The sequence below is a fragment of the Glycine max genome, chromosome 4 (genome assembly GCF_000004515.6).
Source record: "Glycine max cultivar Williams 82 chromosome 4, Glycine_max_v4.0, whole genome shotgun sequence".
NCBI lineage: Eukaryota > Viridiplantae > Streptophyta > Magnoliopsida > Fabales > Fabaceae > Glycine > Glycine max.
The window spans coordinates 8,238,506-8,253,603 of NC_016091.4; the positions used below are offsets into that span (position 1 = coordinate 8,238,506).

Below are 15,098 nucleotides of genomic sequence, written 5' to 3' on the forward strand. Positions count from 1 at the left end.
AAAAATCCTTTGTTTAAAATCCATATTTACTTCATGTTTGAATTCATAAAAGGAGTTTGGTTCCTCTAAAAAAAAAAAGTTTGGTCAAACATATGATGTTTTTTTTTATCAGCTAATATAACATGATGATAGATAGGCCAGGGGTGGTAAAATTGACTACTCATTAATCTGATTATTGTTGGTCCATTCAGCTTTTACGCCCTGTTGAATTGGAGTAAAAGAAAGCTCACATTAATTTGGACTACAAAAATAATTGTCCAAGTCTAACTTAATATGTAATTAACAAGCTTGACTAGAACTTTATTAAGGAAATTAGGTCCGAATGAGTTTAAACAAAAAAAAAGAATGAAATTAGTTTAAAACTTGTAAAATTTATTATTCAAATCCTATACTTTAGCAGAATTAATTAGATTCTTAATTAATATTTAATAGTGACAACAAGGTTTAACATAAAACGTTGGGTGAATCATCGAATCTCCGCCAGTATATTATAATTAACCCTATTGAATTCAACAGACTTAATCCATCAAAACAATTCTTTTTCTCACTCTATGCCTGATCCCTCTAGACATAGTTTCATAAAGTATATCCGAAATCTTAGATAAAAAAAGTTGAATAAATCAGTTCATGATGAATCAAGTGTGCTTATTTTTTATTTTTCTTGAAGGTCACAACTCTTATCTTATCACCATCAAATATAAATCTAATGGCTAATATGTCAAGTGTAGAGATTGTATGGCAATAGAGGATCTAAGTGCGTGAAAAACACCTCTCAAAAAGAGAAAAGAAAATTTAAGAATGCTTAAATTAGAGAGTAAAGTTCCTACTCATTGAAGATTCTAATTTATTTATGGTACAAAAGTATGATACACTACTCAAAATTATATTTTAACCAATTATAGATATTATAAATTAAATCAAACACACTTCTATATAATTTAACTCATAAAATAACTATTTATTTTAATTTACTTTAAAAAAACTACTAGTAATAGTTTACTTTTATCAAAACTTTAACAAATTAAAAAACAATTAATTATTTCTAGAAAAAGTAAAAAAAAACAACTACTTCCAATTATATAACAGTAGTACTAATTTTTTAGATGGCCCTATTGTGTTGGTGCACGACTTTGCATGCAGGAATCATTAAATTATGACTTAAATAATCAAATTCATTTTAAAATTATGAAATATTGATAAATTAATTCTCAAGATAAAAAATTAAATTAAATTTTTAAATATAAAAAATATAATAAACTAGTTATTAAATATTATAATTTAATAATAAAATAATTCTATAAATTTATCCATAAAAACTAATTTATTACATTTTTATTAATTTAAAAATCAATTTATTATCCCATAATACTTTTAGATAAATTTAATTATTTATTCTTAAATTATTAGAAAGTACATAGCACAGTACAAGATATAAAGTAAAAGTAAAAAAGAAAAAGAAAAAAATGCGTGGAAGCTTGTGAATTGCGTTCACATCATCCTCCAAAGATGAGAGTGAGAGTTTTTAAAGTAGAAGTTGAACACCCACTTTGTTTCCAGTTATGGGTTTTGGCGCCCCATGTGTTCCCTCACCCATCCCAATTCTCATGGGCTACCTCTCTTGCAATGCCCACTCCTCAATCGCCACCTGCCACCCCCACCACAAACCCCTCGCCGCAACACCAATCCGACACTTTCCCTACGCCGACATCGTCGCCGCCGCCAACGGCTTCTCCTCCGACACCTTCCTGGGCCGAGGCAGCCACGGCAGAGTCTACAGAGCCACCCTGGACGCCGGCAAGCTCCTCGCCGCCGTCAAAACGACCAAACTTGTCGCCACCAGCACCTCTAAAAACCACGCCACCAAATGCACCGGCTGCGGCAACTGCACCAGCCCCGCCGAAAACGAGATCGAGATCCTCTCCCAAATCCCCAGCCCCCGCCTCGTCAACCTCATCGGCTTCAGCACCGACCCAAACGGCAACAAATTACTCGTCGTCGAATACATGCCCAACGGCTCGCTCCACGATCTGTTACACTCCGTTAAAAAACCGCCCGGTTGGAACCGTAGGGTCCGGTTCGCGCTTCAGGTCGCAAAAGCGGTTCGCGAACTACACTCTTCCAACCCTCCCGTTATTCACCGTGACGTTAAGTCTTCCAATGTTTTAATCGATCAAGAATGGAACGCCAGGCTCGGTGACTTCGGCTTGGCCTTAAGGGGACACGTGGAGGACGTTCGCGTCAAGTGCACTCCCCCCGCGGGGACCTTAGGGTACCTCGACCCGTGCTACCTTGCGCCGGAGGATCTTAGTGCTAAGAGCGACGTCTTCAGCTTCGGAATCTTGCTCTTGGAAATAATCAGTGGAAGAAACGCTATTGATGTTAACTTTAGCCCTCCGTCTGTGGTGGACTGGGCGGTGCCGTTGATTAAGATCGGCGACTTTGCCGGAATCTGCGACCGCCGAATCGGCCCTCCGCCGGACCCTGCCGTGGTGCGGCAGCTCGCAGTGCTGGCCGCCAGATGCGTGAGGTCGACGGCGGAGAAGCGGCCGTCGATGGCGGAGGTGGTGGAGTGTCTTAATCTGGCGAGGAAGAGGATCCGCGCGTCACCGATTTGGAACAGTCTGCGGCGGCGCGTGGCACGCGTCGAGAGCGCGCTTCCGGTGTTTGACGGCAATGATTGTGATGGGAGTGAGGAATTTGTGAGGATGGTGAATAAAGGTGGGAGTGGGAGTAAGAGGAACGGGAAAGTATCGAGTGTGTCGCGTGTAGGGTATGGGAGTGAGGCCTCCAATAATAATAAAGTGATGAGGTCAAAGTCCATTGGTTCTGGTTCGTTGAAAGGGAGTTGGGTCAAAATGCAACCGCACCAAACGGAGAATGAAGGGTTTGGGAGAAGGAAGGTGAAGCTAAAAAGGTCAAAGTCTATGGGGGTTTTGCAAGGTTCGCTACTGATACATTATGGCAGCGAGAATGATGTAGTAATTCGTTCGGGAATGGCCAAGTTGGTTGTTAAGGATAAGTTGGAAAAACCGTTAGTGAAATCGCGTTGAGGATAGAGAATGAAGGAATCATTTGAAATTGGATTGGATTGGTTTCATGCAGCACATGTGGGAGTGAATAATAATATCCTTGCCTTGCAAAAGAGAGAGAGCGAGATAATGAGCTGTTTGATGTTTCACCTGCTGTGCCTGTGAATGTCATATGATTGGGTTGGGTTGCTTTTTTTCAAAACTCATTCATTATTTCTGTTCCAAGAATCGGAAGGACCAATGTTTTTTGCATTGGATGCTTTTCACCATTCAACCAAATTTGTACTGTAATTCTGTGTCATTAATACTTTAACTAATACGGAACTTTTGCTGTAGTCCTAATCTATTCTTTATTTTGGACAATGTTGTCTTCATCCTTTAATATTCTTCTCTTTTATCTTTTTGGTGGGATTTCAATATCACTCATTGTAAACTGTAAAGTTGGCATATTGCTAATTGTTTTCCTTTCTTTTTTGCCGGACCGATCCTAATGCTATGTAGTACTTCCCTTTGCCAAGTTAGGTCCTATATACTCCACCTGATTGCAACTGAGCTGACCCATGCTTGGTTAGAAATTGTATATGCTCTGAATCCGATTATGGTACAAAAGAACACTACATTTAATTGTTTAGCCGTATCTTAACAAAGACAGCGTATCTATTTTTTATTTTTTTTTTCTTTTTCTTTTAACAAGTATTTATATGACAGTGAGGTAATTTACATTGGCCTTGGACATATGAAAAAAAAAGAATAAAAAAGTAGTGTCAGAAAAAATTGAAAAGTAGTTATAATATAAAAGTCTAGCTTTTAAAGTAAATTTTACAACATTTAATAAATTTATCATGCATATGCCAATTGAGTGCATGAATTATTCTTTTAAAAAATATCTCATGCTAAAAAAAACTTTTTGATAATTTGATCGTTAGTTGAATGGAATGACACAGTACAATCTATGTAGTCAACGTGATAAGGCTGTTGTTTTGTTGTTATGCATGTGTAATTATAATATTATTTGTACTTGTATAAACACGTATGTATGGAATTAGTTTTTTTTTTATAGTCTTATTTTTTAAATTACATCTTATCATTTTAATATAGTTTTAAGTTTATTAATTGTTTTTCATTAGTTTCAAAATTCTTAATATCCCAGGTTTTATTATATTGTATTTTTGACATACAACAAAATCATGATTATATTATAAGGTTTTAAAAATAAAGAAAAAATGAAATTATGTTTGGGTTGTGTAAAAAAAAAAAAAAATCTAGTCTTAGATGGGTTTCACGAGAGAGGAAAAGAAGAATTAGGAAGGAGAGAGGGGGTTGAGGGTATCCTGAAAAAGGAAGGGAGAAATGATGGAGAAGTAAGAGAGGAAAGAAGAAGGGTAAAGTAATTCTGATAATGCCAATAGCAATGCCCTCAAAAATCTCATTAGACAATATATTCAAATTGGACCTACCTCAGTTATCTGGGTTCATCAATTCTGAGCTAAGGCCCAGGAGGAGTAACTGGGTTTGGGCATTTTGCTCTGGGCTCCAATTTAGGGAAAAAAAATGTTGGAAATTGCTATGCTCACCCCATGAAGTACTATTCTCACCTTTCACGTGGTTACTATTTTTTAATATTTTAAAAAAATACTCTTCTAACGGTTACCAACAAAATCATATTTTATATGTAAAACAATTTATTTTTTATGTAACTTTTTAGAAAAAAATAAAACTTATATTTTATATCCTTGGATAAATTAACTTAAGTACAAAGATTTTAGTCTGTCATTTAATTATATGTTGTCATTAATAGTAAAATTATTAATTTTTAGAATAATTACATTAAAAAAATTTGTAGAATAATTTTTAATTAATTTTCTGTATAAGAATATTAACATTAATAGTACATAAAAATACAACTCATTTTTTAATATACTAACTTAGCATGAAAATTAAAGTCATTATTTATTAGTGCTATCTAATTACAATATTAAAAATATTATTAAAATGGAATGTGATTATAAATTACATAATTCAAATTATAATGTTATAAAAATTCTTTTATTAACATACCTCAATTTTATTTTTTTTGCATTAACACACAAATGACATAACAGTTTTAGTGGAAAATTATCGTTAGTTAGTGTGTGTGTGTGTATATATATATATATATATATATATATATGGAAATGAAAGCTGCCATAAAGTATGGAAATGAAGCTCAGATGCTCCTTCGCCATACCCTGGCTATAGTCTATTTTATCGTCTTGTCAACGTCGATGTCCCATTAGTTATTTTATGATAAAATTTAATCACAACATTGTTAGAAATGTTTTTAATTAAAAACAAAAAATTATATTAGTAATTATTAAGTGACAACCATTAAGATAGAATGACATTCATTAAGAAAGAATGTTAATTTAATTAAAAATAACATGAATATATTTACTTCATTACGTCCAAAATTTACTTTATTTTTTTGAAAATTTCTTTCCACACGAAAAAAGGCTTATTCACGTCGAACAAAATTATTTTATGTAGAAAATATACGTAGACGGTAAAAAAAAATTATTCATTCGGCGTGATGAAAAGAAAATATAAATGGAAATGGAACCCAAAGCCCAACAAAACGTTCCTTATCCGTGTGAATTACTGGACTAGTTTTTACTTTTCTTCACCTTGGTCCATCTTTTTCCTAATAAAGTTTGAGAATAATTTAACTAAAGCCAAGGTTAAAAATTCTTCTTTCTAACATATGTAAACTGTTGTTTTTTAAATCACCATAATGGTCCAAAATAAAATGATAAAAGATTAGTTTGATTTGATTTAAAATTAAGTTTTATATTCAAATCAAATCATATATTATTTTTATGCTTAAATAAAATTACTTTATAAAAATGAAATTAAAGTTTAAACAACACGACAGGCGCCCTTACGCAGAATTGCATGACAGTTATTAGAGCAATTAAGATGACAACTGAAATGTAACTAATTGTAGTAAACCTTATGACTCAGCTACACTAAATCAATAGTATATTTGTGATACTCAATTCACCCAAAAAAAAAAAATTTGTGATACTCAATTCATCCAAAAAAAAAATATTTGTGATACTCTTGTGCACGGTTAGTTATGCCAAGAGCAAATGACCCTTGTCTCTCTCTTTTGCTGTTGATTATTATTCCCTTATATATGAACATTTCTCGATACCTTTCGGAAGGAAAGGACATTCCAATTCAAAAGCTTTTGTAATCAATCCATTAATTGTTTACTAGAATCTCAATATTATATTTCCCCAATTAGATTGACATCTCATTTGTCAGGATACTCCCGTAGGATCCAAACCATGGCCTGTATAAAGTTAGCACTGATGTTGCTGAAGTTGTGACAATGATTAAGGCGTTGGAACAATTGTAAGAAGAATAAAAATATTTGAGCACCTTACTATTTTATACATATCATTAACGCTCATTTTTTTTTGTCATTTTATTACATCATTTAACATGTTATACTTATATTTTTTTTCTCTCTCTTCCTTTGTTAGATGTTAAATAAGTTGTTAGATCTCTCACATCATTTAACATGTCATACTTATATTTCTTTCTCTCTCTCTTCTTTTTTTTTTTGAAAAAATATAAATTATATTAAACTCAAAATATACGACAATAAACGGGGCATACCCCATAGCTGGAGAAAATCAAAAGTCTCCTAATACAAAAAGGCCTATATCAAGATGCTAAAATAAATGTAACAGATGCGCTTGTATATACATAAGAAACTTAATCTTGTTAATAACCTCTATTATAGAAAATTGATAATCTTAAAAAATTAGTTTATTCTTAGACACACAGATGCAGTAAATTGTAATTGTTATAACTAGATAACGAAATTTTCTTTTTGAATACCTGACGTGAATTTGCCCCTAATTAAAAAGCGAGTAATGCAGTGCAAAGACTTCCTTTGTTAGATGTTAAATAGGTTGTTAGATCTCTCACATTCATTTTGTTGTAAGAAACCATATTGAAGAAATTGCGCTAGCTACAACCTATTGGATCATTTACTTGTTTTGAAGATGTAGCTACGTACGTGTAGAGCCTCTTCCTAAGGATGACAGACTTCACCTAATGGTAATATTTTAAGTCTTTAATCTCTAGTAATATCATACTGAAAAATACTAAATTTTTAATTAATTTTTTTTAACCACTAAAATATTAATTTTAATAATCAATAATAACTATGTTGGATAATTATTTTAAGGATGACAGACTTCACCTAATGGTAATATTTTAAATCTTTAATCTCTAGTAATATCATACTGAAAAATACTAAATTTTTAATTAATTTTTTTTAACTACTAGAATATTAACTTTAATAATTAATAATAACATAATTATTTTTATAATTTTATTTATTTATAATTTAATTGAATGAACCAATATTGTGTTTATTTGTTTTAATTAAATTATTTTATTGATTTATTATTATTAATCTTATAGATGAGTAAAATGTGAATTGAGGGTATGAATATATAAGTGTATAAGAGGATGAGAATTAAAATTATTTTAAACATAAATATAAAAACAGATATTATACTATCCTATCCCAATCTTATCCATTCCGATAGTCGTTGTCGCTATGAGACACTTGATATCTTCTTTACCTTAGAAATGTCATTCCATCAAATTATATAATTGAAACATAAATATTGCCTTTGTGTAGCCAATCTTCTCACAATTGGTTGTGACAGATTTGTAACTAATGGAATTATTTTTCTTGGCTTTAGAGTGTCCCAGAAACCCATGCATAGAATTGGTAATAATATAACTCAAAACTATCCAAATTTGAATGCTCCAATCCAAACCAAGACGGGATTGCAGAGACCCCAAATTGTTAGCTTTGTTTGTCTGTTGTGACTTTGGACATTGTCCATGATTCAAATTAAGAATCTCTATGTTAACGTTAAAAAGGTACTATTTTAATTATACATTTTTTTTTTTTAGAAATTGAGTTCTTAAAAAATTATAATTCTATTTTTATAAAACATTGTAAATAAAGTACTGTGCATTTAATTATATAGAATAAATAATCCTTATTCGAAAACGCCTAAAATTTTTTCATAAAAGTAACTGTTTACAAGTATTTTTTTTTACGGGATCATAGCCACATCATAAAAGTTCGTTGTTATTATTAGTTGTATGTTAATGCTAATCTATTTTAAAATTATTGTTTTAGTTTTAAACCAAAATTTAAAAATACAAAAAATGTTACTAAATAGACTTAGAAAGTAAAAAATCTTCCCAAAAATTGGAAAAATAAAAAAAAAATACTGAATGAAATTGAACAAAATAAGAATAACAGGAACATTTGAAAAGTTGAAACAAGATTTTGTGGAACAAAAGATAAAATAAAAAGAGTAGTGCAGTGCAGGAATGAGATTCAAATTGAAGGAAAAAGGATAAGGAGGGCGAGGGCGTGGCGTGCGTGTGGAACGATGTCTCTTGTGGATGTGAAAGGTGGTTTCCAGCAAGCTGACATGAGAGTGACACAATTACAATTACGAAAAGGAATAAATAAAACCCTTCTTTTGCTTGAGAGGGAATCACGTGTGGCCTTCCACCATCCCTCATAACTCAACAATTGTTCATTTGTTACAATAATGTTGTAAATATAATTTTGAGACAAAATTATATTTTTCAAAATATCTGAATTTTTGCAATTACTTTTATCCTATTTTTATCTGTTGAATTTACGTGGAAAAATGCATATAATATTTTTAATTTCAATTCAAACATGTGCATACTTAGTCGTATGTCTTCAATGTCTTGTATGTTTCGTTTGATTGATGAAAATAATACCATAAAGATCAATATAATATTTGAGTATTTGGGAAAGAGAAATAAAGTGAAATAAGTTTTAAAATGGTAGAATTTATTTATATTTTTATTTATCTTTTTTGTCTCTCTTTTTATCTCTTATTTATTTATCTTTAACCAAACAACTCAGTTTATCATTTTATTTCTCATTTATTTTCATTTTCTCTTTTTTATTTTCGTTTATATTATTTCTTTCTTCATTATCAATTAAGCACATCCTAATAGAGCTAAAAAGAGAAGAGATTTAAAAACATATATAACAATGTGATAAATAGAGAAGAATCAAGTAATAAAATAAAAGGAGATAAAAATTATAAATATGATTATTCAACTTGTTGTGTACTGTGTATATATTTTACTAACGATAAAATATAATAAAAAGTTACTTGTTTTATTTTTTTTGCTTGAAAGTTAAATTTTTAATTCTAGGATTATTATATTTATAATTTGAAAAAATAAAAATTATATACTGTATAATAAATTCAACTTAAAAGTATTCACCACATAAAAAATATTATATTATAATTTTAACATAGATTTTATATACAGCAAAATTATTGACTTTTGTAATTAATATTTAAAAATTAAATGTAAGAGTCCTTTATATTACATGATATTATTAAAAAAAACCTATATTGATAACGAACAATAATTGAACATATATAACATTATATATAGTAATTCTTTTAATAGTTAAAAAAACAAAGATACGAATATAATATATTTTACTAGTCCTCGGGGCAACCATCTTTTTTCGTTTTACATGTTGTATTTAGTATCTACAACATCTATCATTCGCTCATTTTTATTTATTTTTTGGTTTGTATCCTCTCCAAATACTGAACAATTCTATTATGAGAGAAATACACAGGTGTATTAAAAAATTAACAACTTCACTCTTTTAAGTTTTGGTTTTAATTATTATTTTGTTCTTTTAATTTATTTTTAAAGTTTAATTTTACACTGTTATTATTAAAAAAATTTAATTATGTACTTTAATTATTAAAAAGTTTAATTTTATTTTTAGAAGTTTCAATTAGTTTTTTATTTTTAAATTGTCTTAATTTTCATTCATCTGCTCCAATTTTTTTAAAAATAAGATCAAATTAAATTTATTTTAAAAAATAAAGGATCTAATTAAAATTTTTAAAAATAAAAACCTAATGAAAATACTTTTAAAAATTATATGACCTAATTAAACTTTTTTATATAATAAGAGAACCAAATTGATCAACTTAAAAAAATAAATCAGAGAATCAAAATAATAATTAAGCTTAAGTTTTATGTATATTTTTCTTCTGCTGGAAACTAAATAGTGCCGGAGAGTATCTATACTCTTGTTTGTAACGGTAAACTAATAAAGAAAGATTATACTTTTGTTAATATCATCATCAGTAACTAATGATCGGATGACTTAATGTTCTTTAGAAATCGAATTAGGAGAACAAATTATATTATTTTGTTATGAGATTCTGGCTTCTAATTAATGGTAAACTAGTAGAGAGAACAAATTGTATCAGGAGAACAAATTATATTCACTCATTTTTTTATGCAGTAGAAATAGAACAACATGAAAAGAAAGGAAACACTAGCTATGCCTTAGGAAAAACACCCCAAGGGCATCCACTATCAACTTAGACGTACCTAAGAGATGTAGGACAAGAACAATAATGCAGTAAAGGAATTGTCTTTCAAGGCTCCTCCTTTCTTGCCCAATCAATCTGCGCAGTTGTTACCATCTCTTAATTTTTTTTGACATACTCATAATAAGTTTAAGAACAAGTACTTTACATATATCAATTATAATTAATAAATACTGTAACAAAATTAGAGATACGTAAAGAGTACCGAAAAACTGTATTAACAATACTTTTTTTTTAATAATTTTTTACCGTTAATATTTTATACTTTATTTAACAACGACAAAAGAGAATGGTGACAGGTGAGTGACGTCATGTCATGTCGGAAGATGAGGGCACGTAGGCAGCTCCCATAAATGCCGACAGATTAATTTTTCCGATGACAAGTTTATGGGTCCTCTCACTTCTGCTGCTAATTCTTCAAGCACCATTCCATTCCATAGCTTTTTTCTAGAGCTTCCGCGCTAACAATAGTTTAAAGAATACTTATTAGTTAATACTGGTAGTAAATATTTGAAGTATTATACGTTTAATCATACAATTTTTATCGATTAAATAATATTTATGCTAGCAGTAAATATTTTTACTAATTTACTAATATTCTTGAAACATTTGTTAATTTCTACATTTTTGTTCATTGAGTTTGTTTATAATATACTTTGGTAGCACATATTAGAGTTAGTTAAACGTGTTTAACATTCTATTTTTTTTTTCGAATATTTAATTTTTTATTATTTTTGTTTCATTTTATATGACATTTTAAAAAATTATTCTAAATTAGTTTAGAAAGTTAACGAAGTATTAAGTATTTTTTCATGGAGTATCCTTAGTAGGAATAATATATTTTTATTGTGTAATAAATAATAAAAATCTAATTAATCAAATAAAAAATATTAGGTAGCTAGATAATATATTTTATGCAATCTAAAATATTAATTTCATTTTTTAATATATGTACTAAAACTTTAAATGTTGTATAAAGTGGAATGAATGAAGTATATAAGAGTGAGATCCTTGACACTAAATGTACCGTTGATAAATTTGTATTTTTTATAAACTTTTTCATAATAAGTTTTATCAATTTTTTTTTGTCTATATCAGTTTCTTTTTTTAAGAAATTTATGCATTTCAAAATTAATTAATTGTTATTTAATGTATTTAAAAACAAACATAATTAAATATGAGTAATTTTTATTATTAAATCACATATTTTAAATGCTTTCGATTAATATCACCCATTTTAGCAGTCAAAATAATGAATTCATTATTATTTATAAAAATATTTAAAATATAAATTTATCAAGACTTACACTTAATACGAACGGTTTGTGTCTAATATATTGTTGAATAGATAATTATTTTTCAACTAAATTTTATTGTTCTGTAAAAAAAAAATTAAAACTAAACTTTATAGAAACAGTATTTTTATTTTTTATAAAAAGTAAAAGATTAAAATAAAAAGAAGTACCGGGACAGGGGTTAAAGTAAAAGTAAATGTCTGAACATCATAGATGCAGATGTTAATGCAATGGCAAGTATTTGAAAGGCTTTCCAGAGTGAGACACCTCTTTTTCTGCAGACGGGTCATTGACGACCACATCCTCTTCCTCTCTCTTATCTTCAACTCCCAGTTCAAACAAATTTAAATATATTTAATTATGCTAATAAATATATCTCTTAAGTTTATTTAATTACTATATTTATTACAATCAACATAAAATATTAAAATAAATAGACAATGGTATTGCTTATAGAGTAGTTACTATTCCTTGCGGTGGCATATGCTTATAACTTCATCATTCAATTGACTCAGCTCTCCTTTCTCAAGTAGAATTGTTGATTCGTAGATCTTCTCTCGCAGTCCCATCCGAAGCAAGCAATACACCAAAACCCAAATAAAACAGAAAATTTATTTATTTATTCGTTTTTAGAAAAAAAAAAAAAAAAGTGGTGAGCGATATGGAATTTGACGAGCACGAGGACCAAGAGGAAGAGGAGGAAGAGGAAATGGGATTCTCAGTGGCGGCTGCGAGTTACGACTCGCTGGGAAACGCGGCGGTGAGGTCTAAAATGAGCGGCGGCGAGGGAGTTGCGGTCACCGGGAATTCTGGTCGGAAAGGGACGCTGAGATACAGAGAATGTCAGAAGAACCACGCCGTCAGCATTGGAGGCCAAGCCGTCGACGGCTGCTGCGAGTTTTTGGCCGCCGGGGAGGAAGGTACGCTGGAGGCCGTAATTTGCGCCGCCTGCAACTGCCACCGCAATTTCCACCGCAAGGAGATCGACGGCGAAACCAGCCCTTACCGGCAGCGTTCGCAGCCGCAGCCTCAGCCTCTGCACCCTCAGTACCACCACCAATTCTCCCCTTACTACCACCGCGCCCCACCACCTTCGGCTGCCGGGTACCTCCACCACCACCTGGTAACTCCTCCGGTGTCGCAGCACCGGCCCTTGGCTCTGCCACCGTTAGCTTCCGGAGGAGTGTTCAGTAGGGAGGAAGAAGACATGTCAAACCCCAGTTCCAGCGGCGGCGGTGGCGGTTTTAGTGGTGGTGGAGGTGGTAGCGGGAGTGGAACGAAGAAGAGGTTTAGGACGAAGTTCACGCAGGAGCAGAAGGATAAGATGCTTGCATTTGCGGAGGAGCTAGGGTGGAGAATTCAGAAGCATGACGAAGTTGCTGTGGAACAATTCTGCGCTGAAACTTGCGTCAAGAGACATGTGCTCAAGGTTTGGATGCACAATAACAAACACACTCTTGGTAAGAAACCATAATTCTCATTCTTCATTTATCACTTTCAATTGTTAGGTCGATATCATGAATTTTAGTCTCAATAGGATCACGAGTTGATTTATAAGAGTTAATTGAGTGTGCTAAGAAAAAAATGGAACAATTAATTTTACAATTTGTAATATAGAATTCTAATTAATGGAGATCTAGTTAGGGTTAATTCTTACTCAATATTCCACCTTTAGTTTACTTTCATTTGATTTTATTATTATGTGAATGAGATTTTAGTTGTTGGTGATTTTCTGTTATTACGTGTATGCACTAGCTAATTCTGAGCAACGTTCAGCTGGGAATGGATCGAACCACTTGAACAGCACAACAATAATTGAGAATTCTCAATTATCCTAAGGGAGATTAACGAAATAAAGAGAAAAGAACTGAAGTTGGAAGAAGTTCATGGAAGGGTTTGCAGGTGTTCATCTTATTTATTTATCAGGTGATGGTGAGGAGGGGGGGTATGCAATGGAAGTATGCGGATGAGCACAGAGAATAAACTCCAACTTAAAGTTGTATTCAATTAACGTGCGTGGAATGCAAGTGCAAAGCTGAGTTTTGCTGTGTTCCTTCGCATTTGTCGTCTTTTTTTCCTCCCTAACACCGCCCTAGTTTAGTTTTATTATCGTTTCTCTCTCATATTAATGTCGATCTCCTCTTCTTTCTTTGCTTCTGGACACATTAGACCTGAAAGTTCACAAACGATTTAATGAGTCCAAGAGATTCATGACCCGAAACTGAAGTGAGACACCATTTTCTTTTGGTCTGATTCAACCATCGCCATATTTTATGTTCTTTTTTACGTTGTTTTCAGTTGTTTGTTTCCGGGTTTTGTTCAAGACTAGGTAACGCGTCCTCCATTATTAATTGCTCTACGGATTTTCAGTTCATTTCTTCTCGATCTTTATGTGTTTGGTCGCTGTTGGGTAATTTTAGTATTTTTTTCTTCTTATCTCTAATGAAAATTGAGAAGAGTGTTTGTTGGATTTGAAGTAGTAATTTAAATCTCATTCCTGCATGTGTGAAAAAGCGAGAAAGTAATCGAAAACTATGAGTGGGCGTTTCACGCGGCAAACTCGTACACTGTTTGCCTGTTGCGTCGCAGATCACAGTGTTGCAGATCAGACATGCAGACTTTTTCTGATTTTGATAACACTGCACCACGTTAATGCTTGCAGACTACTATTTGTTATTTTGCTTTGTTTCCTTTAATTTTCTCGTTAACTATGTTCAACGATTTCTGATTTTGAAATACAAACTAATCGAAAAATTTAGGTTGATTTTCGAACGTTGTTAGCCGCTGAAACTTCCTGTATATATGTTAGCATTTGTATTGCACGTTCGCGATCATCTTTTCAGTTGAAGAGTTGAGAATGCATTAAATTATAGCTTATATTCTTTATGTAATATAGACATGAACTAGACCGAAATACCGTACGTTTTTCTTTCATTTTCCTTTTCTTTTTAGTTTATCTGCATATAAACTCCCTGCTGGTAAGCTTTTATGCATAAAGACCTTTCAGAATGCAGTTTTTCCTCGTATTTTGAAAATGCAGAGTGTGAATATAATTAAGGTTTTGATTGGTATACTATCGTATTTTTTTTGGGGTGCATTTAAATTTGAGAAATGAATTTATTTATTTTCCCTCATGAATAATTTTATTGGTCAATTTCAAATTCGCTAAAATTCGTACTAAATAATTTTTTAGATGGTCTTCTTAATTAATACTTTAATAATACTAATTAAAGAATTAATAGATGATATTTATTAAAATAGCTATAAAGTTGTAT

The 15,098-nt window shown here is 31.2% G+C and overlaps 2 protein-coding genes across 4 annotated transcripts; both read left to right on the plus strand.

The window, feature by feature from the left end:
- Positions 1-1,353: 1,353 nt before the first annotated feature.
- LOC100799382 (serine/threonine-protein kinase-like protein At1g28390) lies at positions 1,354-3,346 on the plus strand. The gene has a single exon (XM_003523731.4). It carries the CDS (start codon positions 1,560-1,562, stop codon positions 3,048-3,050), a length of 1,491 nt encoding a protein of 496 aa, XP_003523779.2. The 5' UTR covers positions 1,354-1,559; the 3' UTR covers positions 3,051-3,346.
- An 8,749-nt stretch (positions 3,347-12,095) lies between these two features.
- Positions 12,096-14,076, plus strand: LOC100794438 (zinc-finger homeodomain protein 2). Of its 3 annotated transcripts, none has more exons than XM_003522712.5 (2): positions 12,096-13,283; positions 13,579-14,076. In XM_003522712.5, the coding sequence occupies exons 1-2, from the start codon at positions 12,485-12,487 to the stop codon at positions 13,659-13,661; spliced, it is 882 nt and encodes a 293-aa protein (XP_003522760.1). In that variant the 5' UTR covers positions 12,096-12,484; the 3' UTR covers positions 13,662-14,076. The 3 variants fall into 3 exon arrangements, with proteins under 3 accessions (XP_003522760.1, XP_014630049.1, XP_006578270.1); XM_006578207.4 differs by having other exon boundaries at positions 12,131-13,283; positions 13,600-14,076; XM_014774563.3 differs by having other exon boundaries at positions 12,130-13,668.
- Positions 14,077-15,098: the final 1,022 nt, after the last annotated feature.